This window comes from Taudactylus pleione, unplaced genomic scaffold (genome assembly GCF_031769625.1).
Source record: "Taudactylus pleione unplaced genomic scaffold, aTauple2 ptg000093l, whole genome shotgun sequence".
Lineage (NCBI taxonomy): Eukaryota > Metazoa > Chordata > Amphibia > Anura > Myobatrachidae > Taudactylus > Taudactylus pleione.
The window spans coordinates 6,859,143-6,882,074 of NW_028284495.1; the positions used below are offsets into that span (position 1 = coordinate 6,859,143).

At 41.6% G+C, this 22,932-nt stretch overlaps 1 protein-coding gene across 3 annotated transcripts in view; it reads left to right on the forward strand.

Moving 5' to 3' along the window:
- ST18 (ST18 C2H2C-type zinc finger transcription factor) overlaps positions 1–21,246 on the forward strand; it is a 152,225-nt gene extending 130,979 nt beyond the window's left edge. For 2 of the 3 annotated variants that reach the window (XM_088469758.1, XM_088469759.1), the window contains exons 16-18: positions 2,685–2,791; positions 11,731–11,874; positions 20,826–21,246. In XM_088469758.1, coding sequence (XP_088325884.1) covers positions 2,685–2,791; positions 11,731–11,874; positions 20,826–20,966 — 392 coding nt within the window. In that variant the 3' untranslated portion in view covers positions 20,967–21,246. The remainder of the gene's footprint in view (positions 1–2,684; positions 2,792–11,730; positions 11,875–20,825) is intronic. The other variant, XM_088469760.1, reaches the window with a different exon arrangement.
- Positions 21,247–22,932: the final 1,686 nt, after the last annotated feature.

Genomic DNA, 22,932 nt, shown 5'->3' on the forward strand with positions numbered 1-22,932 from the left:
TGCACTGTGGCTGCACGTGCATCAACAAAGGAGCAGCGCCAAGCGTGCGCCTGTGTCCCATAAGTAAAGAGCCGGCTGGCTCATTTCTTAAAGGGTGGTGTAACCCAGAAAGTGCACTACTCTCCAGCAAAAATAAAATAATATTTTCTGTGTTTGTGTGCGCTTTAGCCGCACGTATATATATCAATATAACATAAATGGAGGACCAAACTTTCTCCGATAAAAATAAAATAGGGAAAGATCAAGAACCTCTTCCTCCTAGTGCTGTTGCTGCTGCTGGGAGTTGTTCATCATCCCAGAGAGGAAGTAGGAACATCACTACTTTTACTAAACAATTGACCCTCCAACAGTCCCTAGCGATGAGGATGAAGTACGACAGCAGTCATCCTGAAGCAAAATGTATAACTGAGGCCTTGACTGCTATGTTGGTGTTAGACGTGCGTCCGGTATCCGACATTAGTGCAGTGGGATTTAGACAATTGATGGAGGTAGTGTGTCCTCGGTTCCAAATCCCGTCTAGATTCCACCTGCATCCTCAAAGCAGCAGCGACAAGCGTGCGTCTGTCTGTTAAAGGGTGGTGACACCCTCAAAGTGTTCTACACAAACAATTAAAATATTGTTCTTTTTTTTTCGGTCTTTGTGAAATGTGTGGGCTGTAGCCTCACCTGCATCCTTAAAGCAGCAGCGACAAGCGTGCGTCTGTCTGTTAAAGGGTGGTGTAACTCTCAAAGTGTTCCAAAAAATAAAAAACTATTTTTTAAATGTGTTTGTGACTTGTGTGCGATGTAGCCACACTTGCATCCTCAAAGCAGCAGCGACAAGCGTGCGTCTGTCTGTTAAAGGGTGGTGACACCCTCAAAGTGTGCTACAGAAACAATTAAAATATTGTTCTTTTTTTTTCTGTCTATGTGAATTGTGTGGGCTGTAGCCGCACCTGCATCCTTAAAGCAGCAGCGACAAGCATGCGTCTGTCTGTTAAAGGGTGATGACACCTCAAAGTGTTCTACACAAACAATTAAAATATTGTTCTTTTTTTTTTCGGTCTTTGTGAAATGTGTGGGCTGTAGCCGCACCTGCATCCTTAAAGCAGCAGCGACAAGCGTGCGTCTGTCTGTTAAAGGGTGGTGACACCTCAAAGTGTTCTACACAAACAATAAAAATATTCTTTTTTTTTTTCTGTCTTTGTGAATTGTGTGGGCTGTAGCCGCACTTGAATCCTCAAAGCAGCAGCGACAAGCGTGCGTCTGTCTGTTAAAGGATTACATCGGTGACAGCATCCAAGTAGGCATGTCAGACAGTCCGTACCTGTACTGGCAGGAAAAAGAAGCAATTTGGAGGTCCCTGTACAAACTGGCTCTATTTTACCTGAGTTGCCCCCCCTCCAGTGTGTACTCCGAAAGAGTGTTTAGTGCAGCCGGGAAAATTGTCAGCGAAAGGCGTAGGAGGTTGCTTCCACAAAATGTGGAGAAGATGATGTTCATAAAATGAATTATCAACTCTTCCAGGGAGACCAGCCTCCAGAACGTACAGAGGGACCTGTGGTTCCAGCAGGGACGAATTAATACTCTGTGAGGATGAGGATGTACACACTGAAGAGGGTGAGGAATCGGTGGATGAGGAGGATGAGGATGACATCTTGCCTCCGTAGAGCCAGTTTGTGCAGGGACACATTAATTGCCAGCTTGTTTTGTGGGGGCCCAAACGAACCAATCATTTCAGCCACAGTTGTGTGGCAGACCCTGGCGCTGAAATGATTGATTTGTTAAAGTGTGCATGTCCTGTTTATACAACATAAGGGTGGGTGGGAGGGCCCAAGGACAATTCCATCTTGCACTTCTTTTTTTTCTTTGCATTATGTACAGTTTGGGGCCTAGTTTTTCTAACTGCCATCCTGTCTGCCACTGCAGTGTCACTCCTAGATGGGTCACGTGTTTGTGCCGCCCACTCGTGTCGCTTAGCATAGTCATCCAGCTACCTCGGTGCAACCTTTTGGACATGAAAACACTATCGTGAGGTGTGAGGTGTTCAGAATAGACTGGAAATGAGTGGAAATTAAGGTTATTGAGGTTAATAATAGCATAGGAGCAGAGAAACCAACAAATTCTGTGATTTTAGCTGTTTTTATGCTTTTTTTAAAAAAAATACAGATCCAAAACACAAAACCCAGAACCCAAAACACGGAAGGGTGGTTTTGGCAAAACCAATCCAGATCCAAAACACGAAGAAAGATCCAAATCCAAAACCAAAACACAAAACACGAAAAGTGGCCGGTGCACACCCCTAGTGTACAGTCATCTGCTAAATATACTAACTGTCCAATGTGATGCTGGGAGAGATCTGGCTGCTCAGCCTGAGCTATGATTGGTCAGATCTCGTTCAATTTGATCACCTGATTCTGTTGCTTGGTCCTTGAGATGAGCAGCACAATCATACAGTGCATTGCCAGCTTTATAACTACCTTCTCGGTCAACAGATTTTCAATTCCCATTGAAGCTCTTTAATTGTGGATAATTCTGTCTAAGTGATTACTTTTAAAACACATATATTTTTAAATACTATAACACCCACACACCACCTTTCACTAACATGACAACATAAAAAGAAACTTAAAAATTGACATTTAAACACTGTCATTGTACTAAAAACAACTGTTTATAAAATATAAATGTGTTAATGTACCCAGCAGGCATAGAAAATGGGGATGATATCAGGAATTTAGATGAAGAGATCAAAGAACTGAATGAATCAAATATGAAGATAGAAGCCGACATGATGAAACTTCAAACCCAGGTTCGAAAACAATTTAAGTAATTCTGGATCTAATGCATTTTGAAGACTTTCAATGTAATCAGTGGACCCTATAATGCATTCCTATTGTTAAACAAAGTACTTTGTAATACTGTTAAGTATTTCTGTAATTATGTGGAACTAAGGGATAATTCCACGTTCTAAAAAGTTTTTAAAAAAATCTTTCCCCACTCTACTTTCCGTAATGGTTAAAAATTCCTACTCAGTGAACCCCTTTTTATGTGGTGTGGGATGAAATCAGGCATTCTTCTAGGAGAGCCTAATGTGCTTCAGCAGAGTGAAATGTTGGGGAAACTGCCACTGCATACTTCAACCACTTTATTCTGTAGTGTAAATACATTTAGAAAGCCCAGCATGGCAATATATGGAATCAACACCATCCAACTGGAGTGACAATACTGCATACACCATAAACAAAGCCTCATCAGCCTCCAGCACTTTGTGATGATGCAACACATTGCTGTGCTGCAAGTCAACTCATCACTTTTGCAGGCCCCAGCAATCATGGCTGAGGAGCTTCATCTGGTTCCAAAGCATATAATTTTAGCAAAGAGTTGCCATCTTCACTCATTCCACTAAAATCCTGAGTCCAGCCCAGGACACTGAACATGGGTTTCAAGTCGTGTCAAAGTGGCTTGAACCCTGTTTACACCGTAAACTGGAAAGGGGATATTGCCGGGGGTTTCCTCTCCTGGCGCCTGGAGATTACATAATCTCCAAGCACCCAGTAATACAGCTCTTCCTATGCTGTGAACAGCACCCGGCATTTTAGTGAGCCTAACCCAGGTTTTACCCGCATAAAACCCTGCTCGAGACCAGGAAGAAATGCCGGGTCAGTTGATCCGGGATTTTTTTTCTAGGAGCCTTTTCTACTTAGCCGTGACCTGGGTTGACACGACAATAATAAGGGAAAAGGGGTATCATTCTTTCTAGGACAAGTTCCTTGATCAAGGTTATGTGTTTTTGCCTGCCACTTCTACCATGAGTCTAAAGCCGGGTACAGATTAGGCAATATGTCGATCGGGCAGTGTGTACCCACTATGTCACTGACAATGCGCATTCCCTCGTGTCATCAGTGACATCGCAGTCGGACCTGTATGCAGGTCTGATGGGTAATATCGTCAGTGGGGGCTGAATGCAGCATGGCCCCTGCTGTCGCACCATTGCTCCCAGCATCGGCAAGTGTGTACGCACTTGCCGATGCCGGCACCCGCGCCGGGACCCAAGGCATGAGACATTGGCTGGGTACACATCGTTAAGTGTGTACCCAGCATTACTTCTCAGAATGTCATATCTGCCCTCCTGGAGTATCCAGATGGCCCTCTAGGTTTGTGTCTAAGCTGTACTTTGCCACAACAGCAAATGCCAGCAATGCACAAAGCAAAACATTCAGATTTCAAGCAAGCCTGTCTAGCAGACAAGGCCAAATACTAGCTACAGGAACCCACCTAGTTCACAGGCCCCAAATCTAAGTACAATAATGATACCACTCTGCTATGATGACAAATTCAGATGGATGTCAAGTGAACAATTGTCAATCAATGACAATAAAGATTTATGTTTTAATTAAACAATATTAAACATAGTAGTCCCAGATGCACTGTTAATTTCAGACTTTCTTTTTTCTTTTCTTTTCTCTTACATGGTAGCACATCCTAGTGGTCATTATCATAATACCAAAATCAGCCTAACCATGATCTCTGATTGTATTTGGGGATTGATTGACAAACATTATAACAATTCCAGTGCAGGACTGGATCTATTTTTCCTTAGCATTGGTAACAAGGATCTCTGACCCTCCTCTGTGTATACAGTAGTTTGAGTGCAAACTGCTTCCTTTCCTATAGTTTGCATCAAAGTATGATATGTGATATTCTAACCATTGCCTGGAGAACGCCTCAGTGAAATTGGGCCTCCACAATGGAGCAAAAATATTCCAGTAGTTGCTACATTGGTGCATAATGTTGAGCATGCCTTGTTCTGAATAGATAGCGCTGCAAAGGATGTCAACCCTATATTGACTTCTGGGATCTCTTGGTAAAAAAAATGCTACCCTCTCCCTCTCATCTCAGACTACACCATACAACATCTGGGTGCCTGACATAGACTTCACAGAATAAGCCTATATAGCCAGTCTAAACAGGGTCTTCACTCTTAGTAGCCCCTTGCCCTTAGAGCTGATCATACTCACCAGTACATAGATTGCCCTCATTTCTTTGTCCAACAATAATACGTTTATTATAAGAGAGGCTTAGGCACAAAATAAATTGGAGACATAATGGCAATAATTAATATGTTGCTGATCCAACTATGCACATTGAACTTTATCAAGTACTTACACCATCCAAAAAGAGGCAAAAGAGTCAAAACATACATCAAAGTTTATGACACATTGCAGAAATGAAGGTCTAGAGTCCAGTCATAGATATAGGTAAGTAGCAATCAGAATTGGTCAGCATCTAGGCAAAGATCAGGGAGGATGGCTAACAATGGAGTCAGGTATAATATTCAGGCAAAGGTCCGGGCTACAGGTTACTAACCAGTCTATGAACACAGTATCAAACAACTATATACACACAAGAGCAGTTAACACTGTACAGTATGTGTATTATGGAGAACTGCCTTTACTGCTTAGGGGCAGGCAGGTAATCTGAGTGCTTGTAGGAGTAAAATGCATGTAGCCAGATCATTTGACTTCAAACTACCTGCTCAGCTGCTAGGGAGTGTCCATGATAATTGAGAAGACACCAGGGATGAGTGGAACCTAATGTTGGATACTGGAGATTTACTGGGAACTTTTCCAAAGTTGCAGGTCCCGCTATTGGCCCCATAACCAAAATAATCAAGCTGAGGTGCACAAGAACTTTTAAACTCCCCAAGCAGAACAAACATTCAATATACTTTAGGCTACATTGACCTTAGAATGCTATGCTCTCCCCATCATAGTAAGGTCCACAATCTAGAGACAAATGTTTTCAAATGTGGTGCAGGGGCCATCAGTTTCCAGATGGGTGATGTAGATGCAGGAATGTGTTTCTACTATATCTTCTTTTCCAAATAAGTTACAGCCACCTTAACTCTGATCATCAACATGATACCACATGCTGGAAGCTGTCCATTTCCCCTCACTGTTCTTACAGACCACAAGAATCTCCAATATATCTAGGGGACCAATTGACTCAATTCATGACAGGCCCAGAGAGTGCAATTCCACCTCAGCATCAAAAATTTGGATGTCCAGATTGTGGCAAATTTTTGGAGGGCCTTCTGTTAGAGGTGGGGAATTTCTCTTCACTGCAATATTTTACACTGGGGCTGATTCAGACCCATTCGTTATGATGCGAACGCTCGTAGCTGGCCGATAATCGCTATCTGCGCATGCGTATGCATCGCAATGCATGTGCGCAAAACAATGTGAGAGATCGGGCTGCATTCGCTCGCTGCGCATAGACTGCCCAGTAGAGTGATTGACAGGAGAGGCCATTTGTAGGTGGTGACAGGGCTGACCACTGGAAACGGGGGAGTGGAGGTGCGAACGCAGGCGTGCCTGAGTGGCTCAACGCCGTTTCAGAGGCGTGCATAATTAAAAGGCAGCGTCATATTACACGTCACTTGGTGGGATTTCACTCTGAAGTGATCGCTGTGCTTGCGGTAGGGTAAAGGCAACCTTAAGTGCTGCGATCGCATCCGATGGTGCTCGATGTACCAATGTTCACAAGCACTTCCTGGAGATGACGTGCACAAGTGGGTGTCTTATGAATGGCAGGTGGGTGTCTACATACACAAAGTGATCGCACGCCAAGACATAGTGGGTTTGCTTATGCCTTGCCGTGCGATCGCCTGCCATGCCATCAATTAGCTGAATTTGCATATGCTGGGAGCGAGCGTACGCATCTAGCGAGCGGATCTGAATGAGCTCCACTGTTTCCAATCCAATGGACAAACCATGTTAACTAATATCAGTGCTTCATCTCTGATACCAACTGTAGGGGTATATTTAATCTGTCAAAAGTGATGTTGTGTTTCTGGGACTAAACTACACATTTACTAATACTTAAAAACCAAATAAAAAATTGTCTGTAAGTAAATGTATGATTTAGACCCAGAACCACAACATCGCTGTTGATCGATTTTTATTGATTTTAAATCGATTAAAATCAACCTATAGTAAATATACTCCCTAGGATGCTTGGTATCAATTACTACCATGCACAGAGTTTAGATGTAAGGATCTGACTCGAGAACATTAGAAAGAATTGCCCTTCTTTTTCATTCATGTATTTCACCTGGAAGTTATACCTTCATAACACATACTACCTCTGGGATTTCATCTGTTTATTAACACATCCAATACCATCCAGGTACTGTGAAAAGGTAACAGGAGAGACTGACGATGGTTATAGTTATGAATGGTTTATGGATCATAGACGACAAGATATGACACCTCAAGGGATGATAAGCTGGACCACTCCATGCTGTACATTACCCTAAAAATGAACCTCTAAAGCTAGGGCTAAAGTAAAAAGGAGTATCATACCCAATTATCAGAAATGGTTCTCCTAAATCCATTTTCTGGAAGTAGCAAGGGCAGGGGCTGCATCCACGGACACAGGCCCTGATTCAGAGCCGGATGCTCTGACAGAGCACTCGCTCTGAATCAGGGCCGTCCTTCCTAATTTTAGAGCGGCCTCCTGGCTGCTCACATAGCTGTGGGTGACCACCCACAGCTATAGCGAGCGGCCAAAAAGATGGTTGCGATGGTCAAGACCATTGCGACCATCGGGCTTGCAACGAGACCCTTGTGGTAGGGTCTTGTTGCCGCAAGCCCTGGAGTGCTTTCGGCTCTATCAGAGCCGAGAGCACTCCCACTGACATCACTTGTGATGTCAGTGGGGCCGGCCCCAGACGGTAGGCGTTCCCAAGGGAATGCCGCCGTCTGGACAGCAACGCCACGGCACACCCAAAAAGGGGGCGTGTTGTCACTCACCATCGACAGCATGCCCCCTTTGTAGCGAGACCCATAGTGACGGCTTGGCCATCGCTATCCGGGTCTCGCTCATGCGCACGACGGAGCCGGCTCCCTCGTGCGCATGCGCACTGGGCCAACATTGACCCTGAACCAGGTCTGAATCAGGCCCACAGCTTCCTTCCCTCGCAAGCTGGCCAGCCTGAGTAAGCCGTTCCACCATCCCACTGTGATCCCAGCCTCCGACCTTGGTCGCAGTGCTAAGATCGCAGATGCAGCAGGGGGTGTCATACACCTCCTGCTGCAATTGCATATTAGCAAGGACGGAATTGCAAAGCTGCCTGTGTGCATCTTTGTAATTTCATCCTAAGCTGAATCTCCCCCTAGTACTGAACACAGAGAAAATGCAGCACATTGCAATACTGCCTAACACATCTTGGTGCTTTTATTGGCCACCACAATCAGGGCAGAGATGCTTCATCTGGTTACAGACTACATCTCAGCATTTCTGTTCACAACAGCAATCGGTGATGAGGTATACTACTCAGGACCAGCTCCAGGGGTAGCTGCGCCCTGTGCAGGATGGGTATTATTAAATGGGTGTGTGGCCTAATTACCATATGTCATGCCCCCTAAATGATGTTATTTGGGGGCTTGCCCACATGGCACGCCTCCTGTGTAACGTCAGGCTGGGGGCGAGCCCAGCACTCCATTACTAGCTTGGCTTCTCCCAGCCCTATCCTTGCACTGAATGGATGCTGCGTGCATCACTGCAGCAGTGGGGGTGCCCAACCTCCCGACCACCCACGGGACACTTCGGCCCATGGGTGGAACAGCGAGACAGTGCCTGAAAAGTGGGACTGTCGTGCTGAAATCGAGATGTTGGGAGGGGTGCGCCCTCTATGGGGTGGTGCCGCTATACGACCGCACTGGTTGAACATGCCTCGAGCCGGACCTGGCAATACTGTACCTCACTGTGGGCCTGAATCATAGGTGCACACAGTCATAGTCTTTATAGTTATGCAGTGACCGATGATCTTCCTACTGAGATGCCCACTGGCTGCAGAGCTAAGGCTGCAGAGCTAATCCGTCATCGCTGCACCATCAGTCGCAACATCAAAGCTTGCACCAACCCTATGGCAGGTGCAATTGCTAAAGCCAAACATGGCGTCCCGCATCTGTGCTACTGCATCTTCAGTAGCAGTCACTGTCAGTGATATGCTCATGATGGGTATGTAGTCAGGAAGCCGGCGTTCAAAATGCTGACCGCCGGCTTCCTGACAGTGAAATCCCGGCATGGGACTAATGATAGGCGTCTAAATACCAATGCCTATCATTAGACCCATATGCCAAAATCCTGACACCCGGCATAACGATCGTAGGTAAGCCGCGCGTCGGGAGCGGATAGCCACGGGGGGAGGGTTAGGTTTAGGGTCTCCCGGGGGACTTAGGGACTGGCACCCCCAGCAGGAGGGTTAGGGTTATGCTAGGGGAAGGGGTTTAGGGTCAGGCACCCCCGGGGGGAGGTTAAAGTCAGGCACCCCCCCGGGAGGGTTAGTTTTAGGGTGTGGGGAGGGGGGGTTAGGTTTAGGCACCCCTGAGGGGAGGTTAAGGTTAGGCACTCCTAAGGGAGGGTAAGGGTTAGGGGGGAGAGGTTTAGGGATAGCCCACTTACCTTCCCCATCGGGATCTTCATCTGCCCGCCTTCCAGCATCTGTATTTCATCTGCAGAGCTGATGTCCGGCGGAATAACAAACTGACTCCCCATTATGTGCCCACGTCTGCCTAACCACCCCCGTTACCTTGTTGGAATGCCCACTGAATCCTGGGCTCTTGTGTCCAAATTCGCTATGCGTCTCCTAGCGGTAACTATTGGGATACATGCGCACTGCTACTCAACACACAATAGTTCCTTCTACCTTGACCCCAGCTTGAATGCCCCACTTCTCTAAAATTCGCTGCTGCAGCAAGTGCTGGAAATGCTTTTCTCCTTTAGGGAAACCCAATTTTTCTGAGCTTAGTAGAAGAGGGTCCAACAGGATGGACCGTGAATCAGATAATGTGGGAAAATAATTTAAAACTATTGTTTGGAAAGAGGAATAATCCACGTATTGGAACGATTGCTGTTGTGAACAGAAGTGCTGAAATGTTTCAGCATCAGAATAATTAATTAACAAAGTTCTGCTTACATTTTATTGTTTTATGGGGATGCAGTCAGGAAGCCGATGGTCAAAATGCCGACCGCCGGCTTCCCGACTGTCAAATCCCGGCAGGGATCTAATGACAGGCGTCGAAATCCTGATGTCTGTCATTAGACCTACGTCAGGAGCCCAACGCCCAGCATACCGAACGAAGGTAAACCAGGCCCGAGGCGTGGACAACCGCGGGGGGTCGGTTAGGTTTCAGGGCTCCCAGGGGTACTTTGGGTTAGGCACTCCCCCCCCGAGGAGGTTTAGGATCAGGCTAGGGGAAGGAGGGGTTAGGCACCCCAGGGGGGGAGGACATGGTTAGGATCTTCACCCCCGCTGGGCTTCCATACGGCCGGCGGTAATACATACTGATTGCGTTTTATGTGTCAATTAATATGCCCATTGTATATAAGAGGTAAAGTCTATTTACTGAACTGAACAAAACATTTGACATAATGGCCACCACACAGGGGTAGGCTATTTCAAAGATGGTATATGTGAATGGTGAATGTGAATTAAGTATGAATTAAATAAGAACTAAAATAGGCTGATCCAGGGTCAGACCTTTGACATAAGGTGACTAATGGTAAAATACATTTGACAAAATGAAGGTCACAGGCATCATATGCTCTCCATGTGAGCAACATCTGAATTATACAAATACTCTAATATGTGCATTTAAGTGCCAATGTCCAGCAATATCCAGCACATTCGTTGTACGTCATGGAACTTTTTAAAAATGTTTTCTGAAAATAGCACCCAAAAACAGGCCTGTGTTATTAATATAAAGGACAACGTTAAAATAGAGATGCCACCCTTTACTAATCCCACTCAATATAAAAGACCCTCTGTCTTTATTTTGCTTTTTTTATTCAAAATATTATTTTCTCCATTTTCTCTCTCAAACTAATGACAAACGCTCAGGACAGGGTCTCTTGCACCTATGACTTATTTGAATTGTCTTTTTCACATTGGTTAATTTTCTCATCTTACATTACATTATTACTGTAAGTAACTCTACATGACAAAGAAACATACAAATACACTGATAAATGTTTCTACGGGTCTTCCCATAAAATATATATCTGTATAAAATCAGTAGAAGCAGCTTAGTGGTTAAGTATGCTGACCAGGAACCAATAACATACAGACTTAAAAACCTTGGTGCAAATCCTAATATTAGATTCTTGTACCCTTGGGCAATTCTATATGGACACTGCTCCTTACAAGGCAGCAATTACCGAGCAGCAGAAGCGCATTTGTGCATTTTTGTGCCGATTCTGAGACACATGGATCTGAATAGGCATTTCAGGGTGGCAACTGGGCGGTAATGCTACGGTCACATGCAAGAGATCTTTTTGGTGGGAGTGCCATGGGAGTGTTGTGGCTATATGCGCCTAGATTTCTGTGCTTATCTGAGTCACATGTGCAGCAAGGTTGTAGTTTTTGTCAAAAAGCCACTGGGTAGTGCGATTTACCGATACTTGCATTAGTAGTATAGACTCTTGCTTTAGCATAAGGTACTGTATTAAATCTGGTTCCAGAGGCATCATTCAAATACAGCCACTTTGCATCTGACTCAGAATGAGGTCCTATCTGTCCAAGTCAGTGAAAACAAAATTATACCCTTGATCAGACAGGAACTCTGTACCTGAACAATTCTGTGTAGAGTGTTGCATAAAATTGTTTGTGTATAGAACTTATTTATCATAATGGCCAAAATTACATTCCCATAATTACATAACTATTTGAATTGTCTGATTTAGATCTCTTCAATGGAGACAAATCTGAAAACAATAGAGGAGGAGAACAAACTTATAGAGCAGAACAATGAAAGTCTTTTGAAAGAGTTGGCTGGTCTAAGCCAAGCCCTTATCTCAAGTCTTGCTGATATCCAGCTTCCACAAATGGTAAGATACTATAGTTTCCCATCACAAATAACAGTACTTTTCATTAAGATATTAGTGGTCTGCATCTAAGTCTTAAGTGTATGCATATTTGCATAGTAAGTAAATGACTTAGGAGCTGATTCCAATATCTAGGTGTGTTTTACATTAACTGAATCACTTACAATATGCACCACAGAACCTGATTTTAGAATGTATGCTGTTACGTGGCCAGTGCGTTGGTGCATTGAGGCTGACATAGGGGTATATTACGGGCTGGCTGTACCATTAGGCAGCTTTAGGCAGCTGCACAGTTAGCCAGGATCTGGGGGCGGCCCATGAGTCTGCCTACCACAAAATGAAGGATGTCTCTGAGAGAGGGATCCTTGTTGTACATAGGGCCTGATTCAGAGCAGCTCGTAAGCGGCCGCTCGTTTGTTCCGAGCGATGTTTGCCCAATTGCGCATGCGTACGGATTTTAATACGCATGCGCGAACCAGTCAGTGGGGCCAAAAATCGTTTGTTCGTTAAATAGCGAATGCCTGCCTATTTTGACAGGAGGAGGCGTATGTGGGTGGCAACAGCGGAAGGTGCTTGAAAACGGGGAGTGGAGATCCAAACGCAGGCGTGCTTAAAGGTCAAAATGGGCGTTTTATGGGTGTGCATAATTAATACAGCAGCGTCATTGACCACATCACTGGCTTATTTTATAGTCAGGACTGCTCGCAAGATTGTGGTAGGAAAAACCAACCACAAGAATAGCGAGCAGTTCATACGCTGGTCGATGTACTCGATTAATCTAATAAATAGCGGACATGACATAGAATGCGAGCGGCCAGGGGGCATAGTTATCCAAAAAATGACCGCAAGTTTTGTTCGCTCATTCAGACATGGAGGCGTCAACAGACCGCAAAGAGCGAACGGTTCATTTGAATAGCCACCCCCTTTTCCTGAACGACCGTCCGCAAATAGCGTCCGGCTCTGAATCAGGCCCATAGTGCAGGTGGTGATTGTGGAACTTCTAAGATGCCACTATCACACTTTCACCTGAGGAGCTGGAAAGTGGGTCTTAGTGGGGGAGGCTGAAGTTTTGCCTAGGGTGCCAAGAAACCTTGCACCAGCCCTGGGTATATTTACTAAAGTGTGGGTTGATGCCCACATCAACCAATCAGATTCTAGCTATTATCTTCTAGAGGGTTCTAGATAAATGATAAGCAGAATCTGATTGGTTGCTATGGGCAACAATTCCACTTCTAAAAACGCACAGTTTAGTAAATACTGTATACCCTATAGAGGGTATGCACTCAGGATGCAGATGGTCGAAATGCCGACCGCCGTCTTCCCGACTGTCTAATCCTGACTGTCTAATCCCGACAGGGGACTAATGACAGGCGTTGATGCCTATCATCCCTACGCCGGGAGTTCGATGCCCAGCATACCAACCAAAGATAAGCAGGGCGGTGGGCACGGACAGCCATGGGGGGGAGGGTTAGGTGTAGGACTTCCATTGGGGACTTAGTTTAGGCACCCCCCTGGTAGGGTTAGGGTAGGGGAAGGGGATTAGCATTAGGCACCCCCGGGGGGGAGTTAGAGTTAGCCCCCCCTGAGAGTCTTAGGTTTAGGATGTGGGCAAGGGGGGTTAAGTTTAGGTACTTACAGGGAGTGTTAGGGTTAGGTACTAGTGGGGGCGTTAGGGTTAGGCATCCCTAAAGGAGGGTTAAGTTTAGGGGAGAAAGGGTTAGTAATAGTTAACATACTTACGATCTGGATTTTGAAGGCTGCCGGTGTTCCGCTGTCGGTATTTGAACCATCTGACATAGGTCCGGCGGTTTTTCATACCGAACCCCTATAGAGAGAGACAGAGGATTCTAGTGAGCAAAACATGTGTATCTTGTCAGTAGCGAAACACACCCATAAAGGCAGCTAGTTTAGTGGTCAGTGTCTGCATTACATTGACTATTAAAAGTGTTCACCTCTTAAAAAAGTTTTACATATTTCTAATATAATAAAATTAAAACATCTTTATTCAATAATTCTTACCACTGATGAACACAAAAATACTGTAGTGTTAAATTAAAGTACAAACACTATTAAGAATTTTAATTGTCTATGTATAAAAAATAGAGAATTGCTGATTACATAGAAATGTACCCAATTTCCTAAGATACAAAAACAAAGCCCTAAAGCAATCAGTTGTTTTCATAGGCCACATAGTTATTCAAATTATATCTATCTGTTCACATTTAAAGTGTGTTAAATAGTAATTACACTTGAATGCAATACCAGATGCACTCAGGGACGTATTTATAATGGGTGCAGGGAGTGCCCAGAGTCTATAAGTGCGGCGCTGGCTGCGCACCGCTCAGTGCACAGCCGCCCGATGGACGGAGAGTAGGGGGCCCGTGATGGAGACTGTACACGACCCCCTTCTCTCTAGAATGCCCCTGGATGCACTTGTATATCTTATCTGCATTTTGCAAGAACAGACGATGCAAGCTCTGTATACCAACTCACAATGTCATTTTGAGCCGCAAAACCCATGCCCTTACCTATAAAAGTGTGCCATTGCATAAAGCATGTAACACCAAAAATAGCCATTGGAGTGAGTGAATGAGACATACAGAAATTGCTTAGAATTCTCAGTAAAGAAAAAGAAAACTACTGGAGGTCTGTTGGTGAGTTCCAAAGCAACTGTGCAGTGGTGCTGGCCCCGGAGAAGAGGAATGGATGCTGTGCACATGCGCACGGCATCCATACAGTGCAGTGAGAGGGGTGGGGGCAGCCCAGCTACTAAAGGAGTGCTGGGCTCACCCCTAGCCTGACGTTAAATGGGAGGTGTGCCGTACAGGCATGCTCCCAATTAGCTTCACTTAGGGGATGTGACCTATTGTAATTAGGACATGCACACTTTTTGGCCGCGCAGGGTGAGGGGGCATCGGAGTCCCTCTCCGCACAGGACGCGGCAACACCTGGGGCCGGCCCTGGATCTAGGTAGTTGATGTCAGCCTGCCAAAAGTGAGGAAACTCTAGGACCTGGTACTCCTGTTAGCAGAAGTTTGAGAAAATATTTAACTTTGGCATATGATAAAATGTGGGAACATTAGATGGTTGGATGCGCTTTGCAAGTTGCAGAACCAGTAGGGGGTTATACTACTCAGTTACTCAAATTACTCATTCATTTATGTGTTTCTATTATATATATTAGTGTGCACTTATAATAATACATTGTGATAGTGTGGGGGTTACCAGTAAGATACAACTGAGGGGAAATCAGATTAAATTAACAATCAGCATAGTCCTTTACCCTGGATATTATAACAGCACCCTTAATGGATAAATAAAGCTTCAATTTCCACATGAATTAAATACTTTTCATTCCATATGGTAAACAGCAGCAGGGACCCTGTCATTAACACATTCTCCAAAGTGCTCCTGACCTAACTCAATACAATTTGTAACAAGATATTAAGACATCACAGTATGGTGAACAAAGTAATTATGTGGAAACGTATTTTCTCTTTCTGTAACCAGTATCTGACTTGAATATGAATTGTTCACTGCTCAGATTAAACTAAAAATATATATATAGGTGATGCGCTAATTAAAAAGAGGTCCCAATGTGGCAGAATAATCAATCGGAACACCATCATTCAGATTTCTTAATATTTTAAATTTTATATTACACATAAAACATCATACATAAATAGAACATAAGAACATTATATTCTTAAAAACTTAAGATACATTACTGACCCAATTTTATATGAAAAAATAAATGAATAAAATCTATAAGGTTACAAATGCCAAGTGACTAAAAATCCATAGCAGTTGTTTTGTGGTCACGTCTCCCGTCACTTTGAGATCTTAGCATGCGGCAAGATAATCCAGCTCCGGGCACTCTACGGCCAGGTACCACCTCCGTCTCTCTGGGTCACCACTCCACCAAAGTGCACAGTCCACCAGTAAATAAAAATGGTTTCCAATCAATAAGGAGGGCTACAGATGTCACTCAGCAAAAGTCCTTTTGTAAGTCACAGATAATTCTCTAACATGTTTCGCTCCATCAACGGAGGCTTTATCAAAGAGGTGTCCGTGTCCTTCAGAAATGGACTTTTATACCTGCTTCTCTTGGATTTAATTGATAGGTGGCTAATAATCATCAACACCTAAAATCATTTAATTAGATGCAAATTTAGCTCTTAGAAATGTCAGTTTTCTTTCAACAATAAAAATACTTCATAATACATTTCTTTGCATAATATTAAAATAGCAATACTCAAGAAAGATGGTGCTCTGAATATTATATTTCAAAAGCACTTAAATGTTTATTAAAATAAAAAATAAAACATATTTAATGATGCATCATTAAAAAACAGTATTTTAGGGCAGCTAAGAATCGATCTCTTGATTCTTAAGCTGCATACGCACGTAAAGATTTTCTGTCCAACCATCCAACTAGTTGATTGGTTGGAGTAAAAATATGGTAACGTATGGGAGTAAATGATGATCATCAATTTGCTCCTAAATGCCAGAAAACAGATGAAAATGGTTGTTAGACAAGTTTTTTAAATGTTTGATCTAAACAATTTATTCAAACAACAGTTTTTGTCCATTTTCCGGCGTTTGGTAGAAATTGCTGATTGTCATTTGCTTTCATACCTTACCAGATTTTCATTCCAACCAATCAACTAGTTGGATGGTTGGACAGAAAATCTTTACGTGTGTATGCAGCTTGGTAAGTATGGGAAGCAGCGTCAATACCTCTACACTACCTCTAGAATCAATTGAAGGATAATGATAAGGGAGAAGATATCTAAACTTATTTAGTTGCCAGACATTAAATGTCTAAAAATTGAATGTAGCATAATGAAATAACAAAATAGCAAAACTGCTCAGATTAAACTAATAACATAAAATAAAATTACACACATATGTAAAACTCTAAACGCATAGTCATATACAAACACACCTGTAAAATAATAGCTATGTATGAAGAGAAAATAAAGATATTTCACCTATAGTGTCATTGTGACAACTAAGGTTTGGGTATAACCAGTTTATACTGTATTAACTTAAATAACCAATATGAGCCTGGCATAACCCACTGTCCAGTGGTCCTGAAACATCTGATCTCTGAATTCATTATAAACAGACAATATGCAAACATATAGGAAAGAAAGATTACTATCTGTATGTGACAATAAGTTGTACATTCTAAAAGTAGCCACAGTCCACAGTAAATTTGATCAGCTATAGCAGTGGTTCCCAAACTCTTTTGAATCACGGCACTCTACAGTATCAGCACTTTTTCCATGGCACCCCTGGACCAAAAGTTTGTAATTGTGAAATTCAGCATAATTTAAATGAAGTAAATTGTGCTTATATGTCACCCTTTGTTTCAGTGATGTGGTGGCTGATAGGGTGCACTTCTCTTTGTCCACATATTTTTGATAGGAAAACCAGTGCAAATAGCTGCCGATCACACTGGCTAAATGTAATTTTATTTGGTACTGGACCACCAACCCAAGTCAACCCTGCAAGTGACCTTAGGCACCCCAGGGATTAAGCCTGGATTAAGCCTGTTGTTTATTTAAATTTTGTGGACACACTTGCTAGGGCACCCTGTTTTTCAAATGTAAGACAAACTTTTTTTCTTTTTCCAGGTGCTTATTAACTGATATCACTGGGTGTGGTCCTGTCTCTTTAAGGCAGGACCCAGTTTCATGTTTAAAATGTATGCAAGCTTGAGCCAAAGGTGGCAGATCAAGATCATTTATCTGAGAATCAGTGTAGGGACTGGCCAGATGGGAATGACCGTGAAGCGGTGGTCAGCTTAACAAATTATTGCAATATTTTGGAACCAACAGTCCCTGTGTTCAAAGGAGTTACAGTTTGAAAAGCATGTGAGTGCCGAGTTTGTATGATAATATATATATATATATATACACACATATATATATATAAATAAAATTAGCATATCTCTACTTTTTGTAAGAAAGGTATATGAAGGCAACATTACATATACATACACAGTGCTTTCCATTAGAGCAGTGAAAACACTGATCCCAAATACAAAATTCCAGAGGCAGCAGCACTCAAAGGACCACACAGAGGGCTTGATTCAGATTTGTACACAAACCATGACGAGGGGATGTCAGGGGTGTGGGAATATTTTGCTAGGGAGGCTGGGCATGTAAGGTTGGAGTTATGAGGAAGACTGATAGACTTTGATGAATAGGTGGGTTTTTAAAGAGTGTTTAAAGCACTGGAGTGTGGTGGAGAGTCTTATTGGATGTAGGAGTGTGTTCCATAGGTGTGGCATGGCATGTGAGAAGTTTTGGAGATGGGAGCGTGATATGCTTGATGAAGTCAGTGAGTAAAAGGCTGAGGCTTATACAGGTGATGTTGAACAGTTTGAATTGAATGCTATAGAAAATAAGGAGCCAGTGTAGGGGACGGCAAAATATCAACAGATGAAAATCAGTCATGTTGCAGTATGGAAGATTACTGAAGAAGGAAGAGGCAGGCGAGAGAGAGGCCAGACAGGCTGAGGAAGGGTTTAGTTATGAAGTGATGATGGAAGCATCAGGCTTTGGAGAGGGACTATATATGATCTTGAAGATCAGAGAGAGGTAAAGGAAGACTTTTACAAGGTATATGAGGAACAGAGGAGAGTTTAGTGTGTGTGAGAGAGTGATAGAAAGACAGAGCGAGAGAGAGAGTGAGAGAGGGGGAGAGAGAGAGAGTAGTTTGGAAATTCTAGGGGGAAGGAAAATCATTAGTATTATTTTAACCATTTTGAAATTTGATAAAATTGGGACATCTATGAGGAGATACGAGAAGGACAGCTTGACAGACATGTGAAATGAGAAAGAGAGGTCATGTGAGATTTATTTAGATGTTGTCAGCATAGAGATTGTAAATGAAAACAAAGGAGTTGATTATTCAACAAGGAAGGAGGTGTACAGTAAGAAGAGCAGAGTGCTGGAAATGGAGGCTTGTGGAATCCTAAAGAGGTGGAGAAAGTGGGAAGAGGAGCCAGAGGTAGAAACAGAAAAGAGGTTGGACAGGTAGAAGGTCAATTAGGAGAAGATAATGTCACAGAAACCACAAAGGCCAAAGGAAAGAAAGGTGTGCAAATGGGAAGGGTGGACCACAGTGTCAAAAGAGACAAAAGAGTTTCACGAGGATGCCCAATTATAAGTAATGATTAGACTGGGTTGAGAAATAAGTTATGACTTTAGAAAGGGCATTCTCTGTTGATTGCAGAGGGAGTGAGAGAAGAACAAGCTTATGAGGTGGTTAAAGACAAGCTAATTGAGAAATGAGGAGGTGAATGGGAGAAGAGAGTATAGGAGGTCATTTAAGATACAAGCAGGACCTCTTAAAGGAGAAGCTTTTTTGAGGATGGGTAAGACAGAACTGTGCTTAAAGGCTGAGGGGAAAATAATAGTGGAGGAAAACCAAACTGAAGAGGTGTGCTAATTGCAGGTTTGGGGAGACTGGGAGCTTTTGAGGTGAGAAGGGATAGGGTTGATGACAAAAGAACATGGACGTCATCCCCAGAGACAGGGAAAGCACAAATGATAAAGGGGATAAGAGGGGTGAGAGTGGGTGTGACCTGGGAGGATATTTCTTAGTGGACGGTGTTAATATTGTAGGTGAAATGGATCTATTGCTGTAAGGAACAAATAAACATATTTTTATTGCACTCTAACTACATCATATACATAAACACAGCTATATACCTAAGCTGCCTTTGCAACACAATTTGCTAAGCAAATTAATATGCCACAAAAAGTACAAATATAGCATTGTTAGTTTAAAAAAAGACCAAATAAATGGTGCAAAACTAATCTCACCCCATTTATATGGGATGTAGTTATTAGACTAAATGCTACCGGTCTATATCCCGACTGCTAAAGCCCAATGGGGGACTTAAGATAGGCATCAAAATACCGACGCCTATCTTAATCCTGATGCTGGAAGACATACAGACACCGGACCAAACGATGTAAGTCAGGGCGTCTTAGCACTTAGCCATGGAGGGGTTAGGTTTAGGGACTCCCGGGAGGACTTAGGGTTAGGCACCACCTGGGGAGGGTTAGGCTAGGGGAAGGGGGGCTTAGGGTTAGGTGCCATTAGGGGGAGGTTAGGGTTAGGCATTCCCCCCCCGCAGGGGGGACTTAGGGCTAGACACCACCTTGGGAGTTTAAGAGTTAGGCACCACTAAAGGAGGGTTAGGGAGGGAGAGGGGAGGGTACTTACCAGCGCTAGTCAGCATCTTGTCCTGTTTGGCTTCAGCCGCCGGTATTTCATACCCATTCCATTTATATGTTCTTCTGTGAGATTCACATAGTATAGTTAAAAGTAAAACTAACAGAAGAAAAATTTCTGTTTATGTTAGCTATACTGGCTTTGAGTGTTATTTTAATTTAAGTGCATTAAACATGGTGATGTAAATCAATTAAGTAAAAATGTTTAGTCTTAATAATAATAATAATAATAATAAATATAATAATAATAATAAATAAATAGCCAGTGGCTGGTTTCCCTATTTGCCACTACTCTAGGTCTATGTAATTGTGCTTTGGAGTATTAAAAATAATGATTTATCCATATATAGATATATGCAATATACCCAAAAGAGAACATTTGAATAAATGAACCATGAGAATTTGCTTTAATAAAGTATCACTGGAATTATATAATACATGTACAGTGCCACCAAACCAGTGATAAATTATTGTATTGTGTATATTAAAATAAATATATATATATATATATATATATATATTTATATATATATATATATATACATATATATATATATATATATATATATATATATATATATCGTCATACATTGACAACATGCATTTGTTTATATTTAATTTTACTGTCTGTCATACAATGTATTTTAATACACTTGTACAATATTATCTGAAATAAAAATAGTTTGTTTCTCCACTTAGGAAACAATCAGTGAACATAATTTTGAATCGTATGTGAATACTCTCACAGAAATGTACAGCAATACGGAGCGGGATTATTCACCAGAATGCAAAGCCCTCTTGGAAAGTATAAAACAAGCAGTTAAAGGAATCCACGTATAGTATGCAAAGATCTGCTGGGCAACAAAAAATAATACAAGCGCAATCTCCATCTAAAACGAGCTGGAGTATATATACTGGCACAAAGGATATTGTTGATTGGTGTGCTGCATTAACAACTTCAATATTGCACTATTTTCTTCCCCAGCGGTCATAAAACAAAAATATATAAGACTGTTTGAACTAACAGCAACGCACTTAACAAGTGTATTTCAATGTACTTATTTCAGCTCATTTTTTCTCTATTGCACTCTTTATTTTGTATAGTGAATGTAAAAAGGTGTTTGCAACTATTTTTTATAAATTGTATTTATTTAAGATTTGAAGGAGGTTTTGTTCATACCTTTAAACAATTTTTTTTGTTAGGCTTACCATATTTTTACAAATATCTTTTTATAAGTTATTTTCTGAGTGGATTTTAAATAGATTTTATGAAAGGCGATTCTGTAAAATAATAATGAAAAATAAAACTTGGAATGAAAAGAAAAGTTACTTCAATGATAAAAAAGGGTTCTTCGTTGTTATATTTTTGGTACTCTTGCCCATTTCCCTTAATTATGATTTTAAAAAGTACTGTTGCTGCGACATGAGATCAGGGATTAAAAAATATGAGATAGCCACCCATATTGAGATAATTTCTTTTTTTTATTTTGCTTTAAATAACTGTTTATTTTGATTGATGCTAGCAATAACAATTAGTAGCATTTAGTGTTTATTGTAATGTATATTTATATGTATGTCATAGACACTGGATTTCTTGCTAGCACTTGAATAATTTATAATTGATACCTCATGGCCTTTAGAGTATAGGAAAGTAAAACATTAAATGATACAATTTTTGTTCCTGGAATATTGTATGCTTTGGTGGTCTGTTTGCTCACATAAAGATGAAACTTCTTCTTCCACATAAGTTGGCAATCCTAGAGAACTCAAGAACGTTATGTCAATTTTTTTTTGACAAGTTCTTTATTGTAGTTTATTTGTGCTAATATAGTTGTATTCCTAATTAACTGCACCTCCATAGATGGTGATAAACTATACGCCAAGTTCAGGAGTGTATACAGTATCATCTTGATACTAGATGGAAAAGTTAACATGTTTATGTCTAAATACATTTTATTAGCAAGGACAGTTAAAATATGATTAGAGTGCTTTTCTGTGTATGATTAGTTTTCACAAACTATATTTTTGCAACAGACGATGTAAAAAACCAGCTAAACTGCCTTGTATATGCACTTTGCTTGTGCATATGTGCCTCAGTGTAAATGATTAGATTCAAATTGTGTTTTTTTTATTGTGTAAAGTACTTATAATTCAACTTTAATTTATGCATACACTTTTCACCCTGGAGAAAAAAAAGATGACCTACTGTCCCTGTTTAAAAGAAAATATGTTACCTGCTGGATACACAAAAAAGAGGACTATTTAAAACACAATAAAAATTTACAATTTCTGTACAATTAGTGCCAGATATATGGTAGAAGAATTGTTAAGTTATAACAAAGTAACAATTACGTTCTAATAAACAAATGTGCCATTTGATAGTAACATTATTATTATTATCATTATTATTATTATTAGTTTTAGATTATCAGGGCATTATATATCAATTAAGCATAACATATTTAAAGATAAATAATGAAAATCTTCATTCCCAAGAGTTATTTTGACAACAATTGACTTCTGAACTATTGCTTATAATTTCTGATGACATATTTCCCTTCATCTGATATGTATTAAAAATGCATAATGCAGGTGTGTCTTTAATACTACATACATGCCTAAATAAGAAAGTATGCTTGCATCATTGCTCTGGTTTTCAAAGCTGTTCAGAGCTTACAGGCCATCATTTAAAATATACATAGATTGCAGACTCATACGTGGAATCATCTAGAATAGTTACTTGCTTGAAAAAACAAAAAGAAAATTATCACACAATTAAATAAGATAATAACAAATGAAGTGGAAC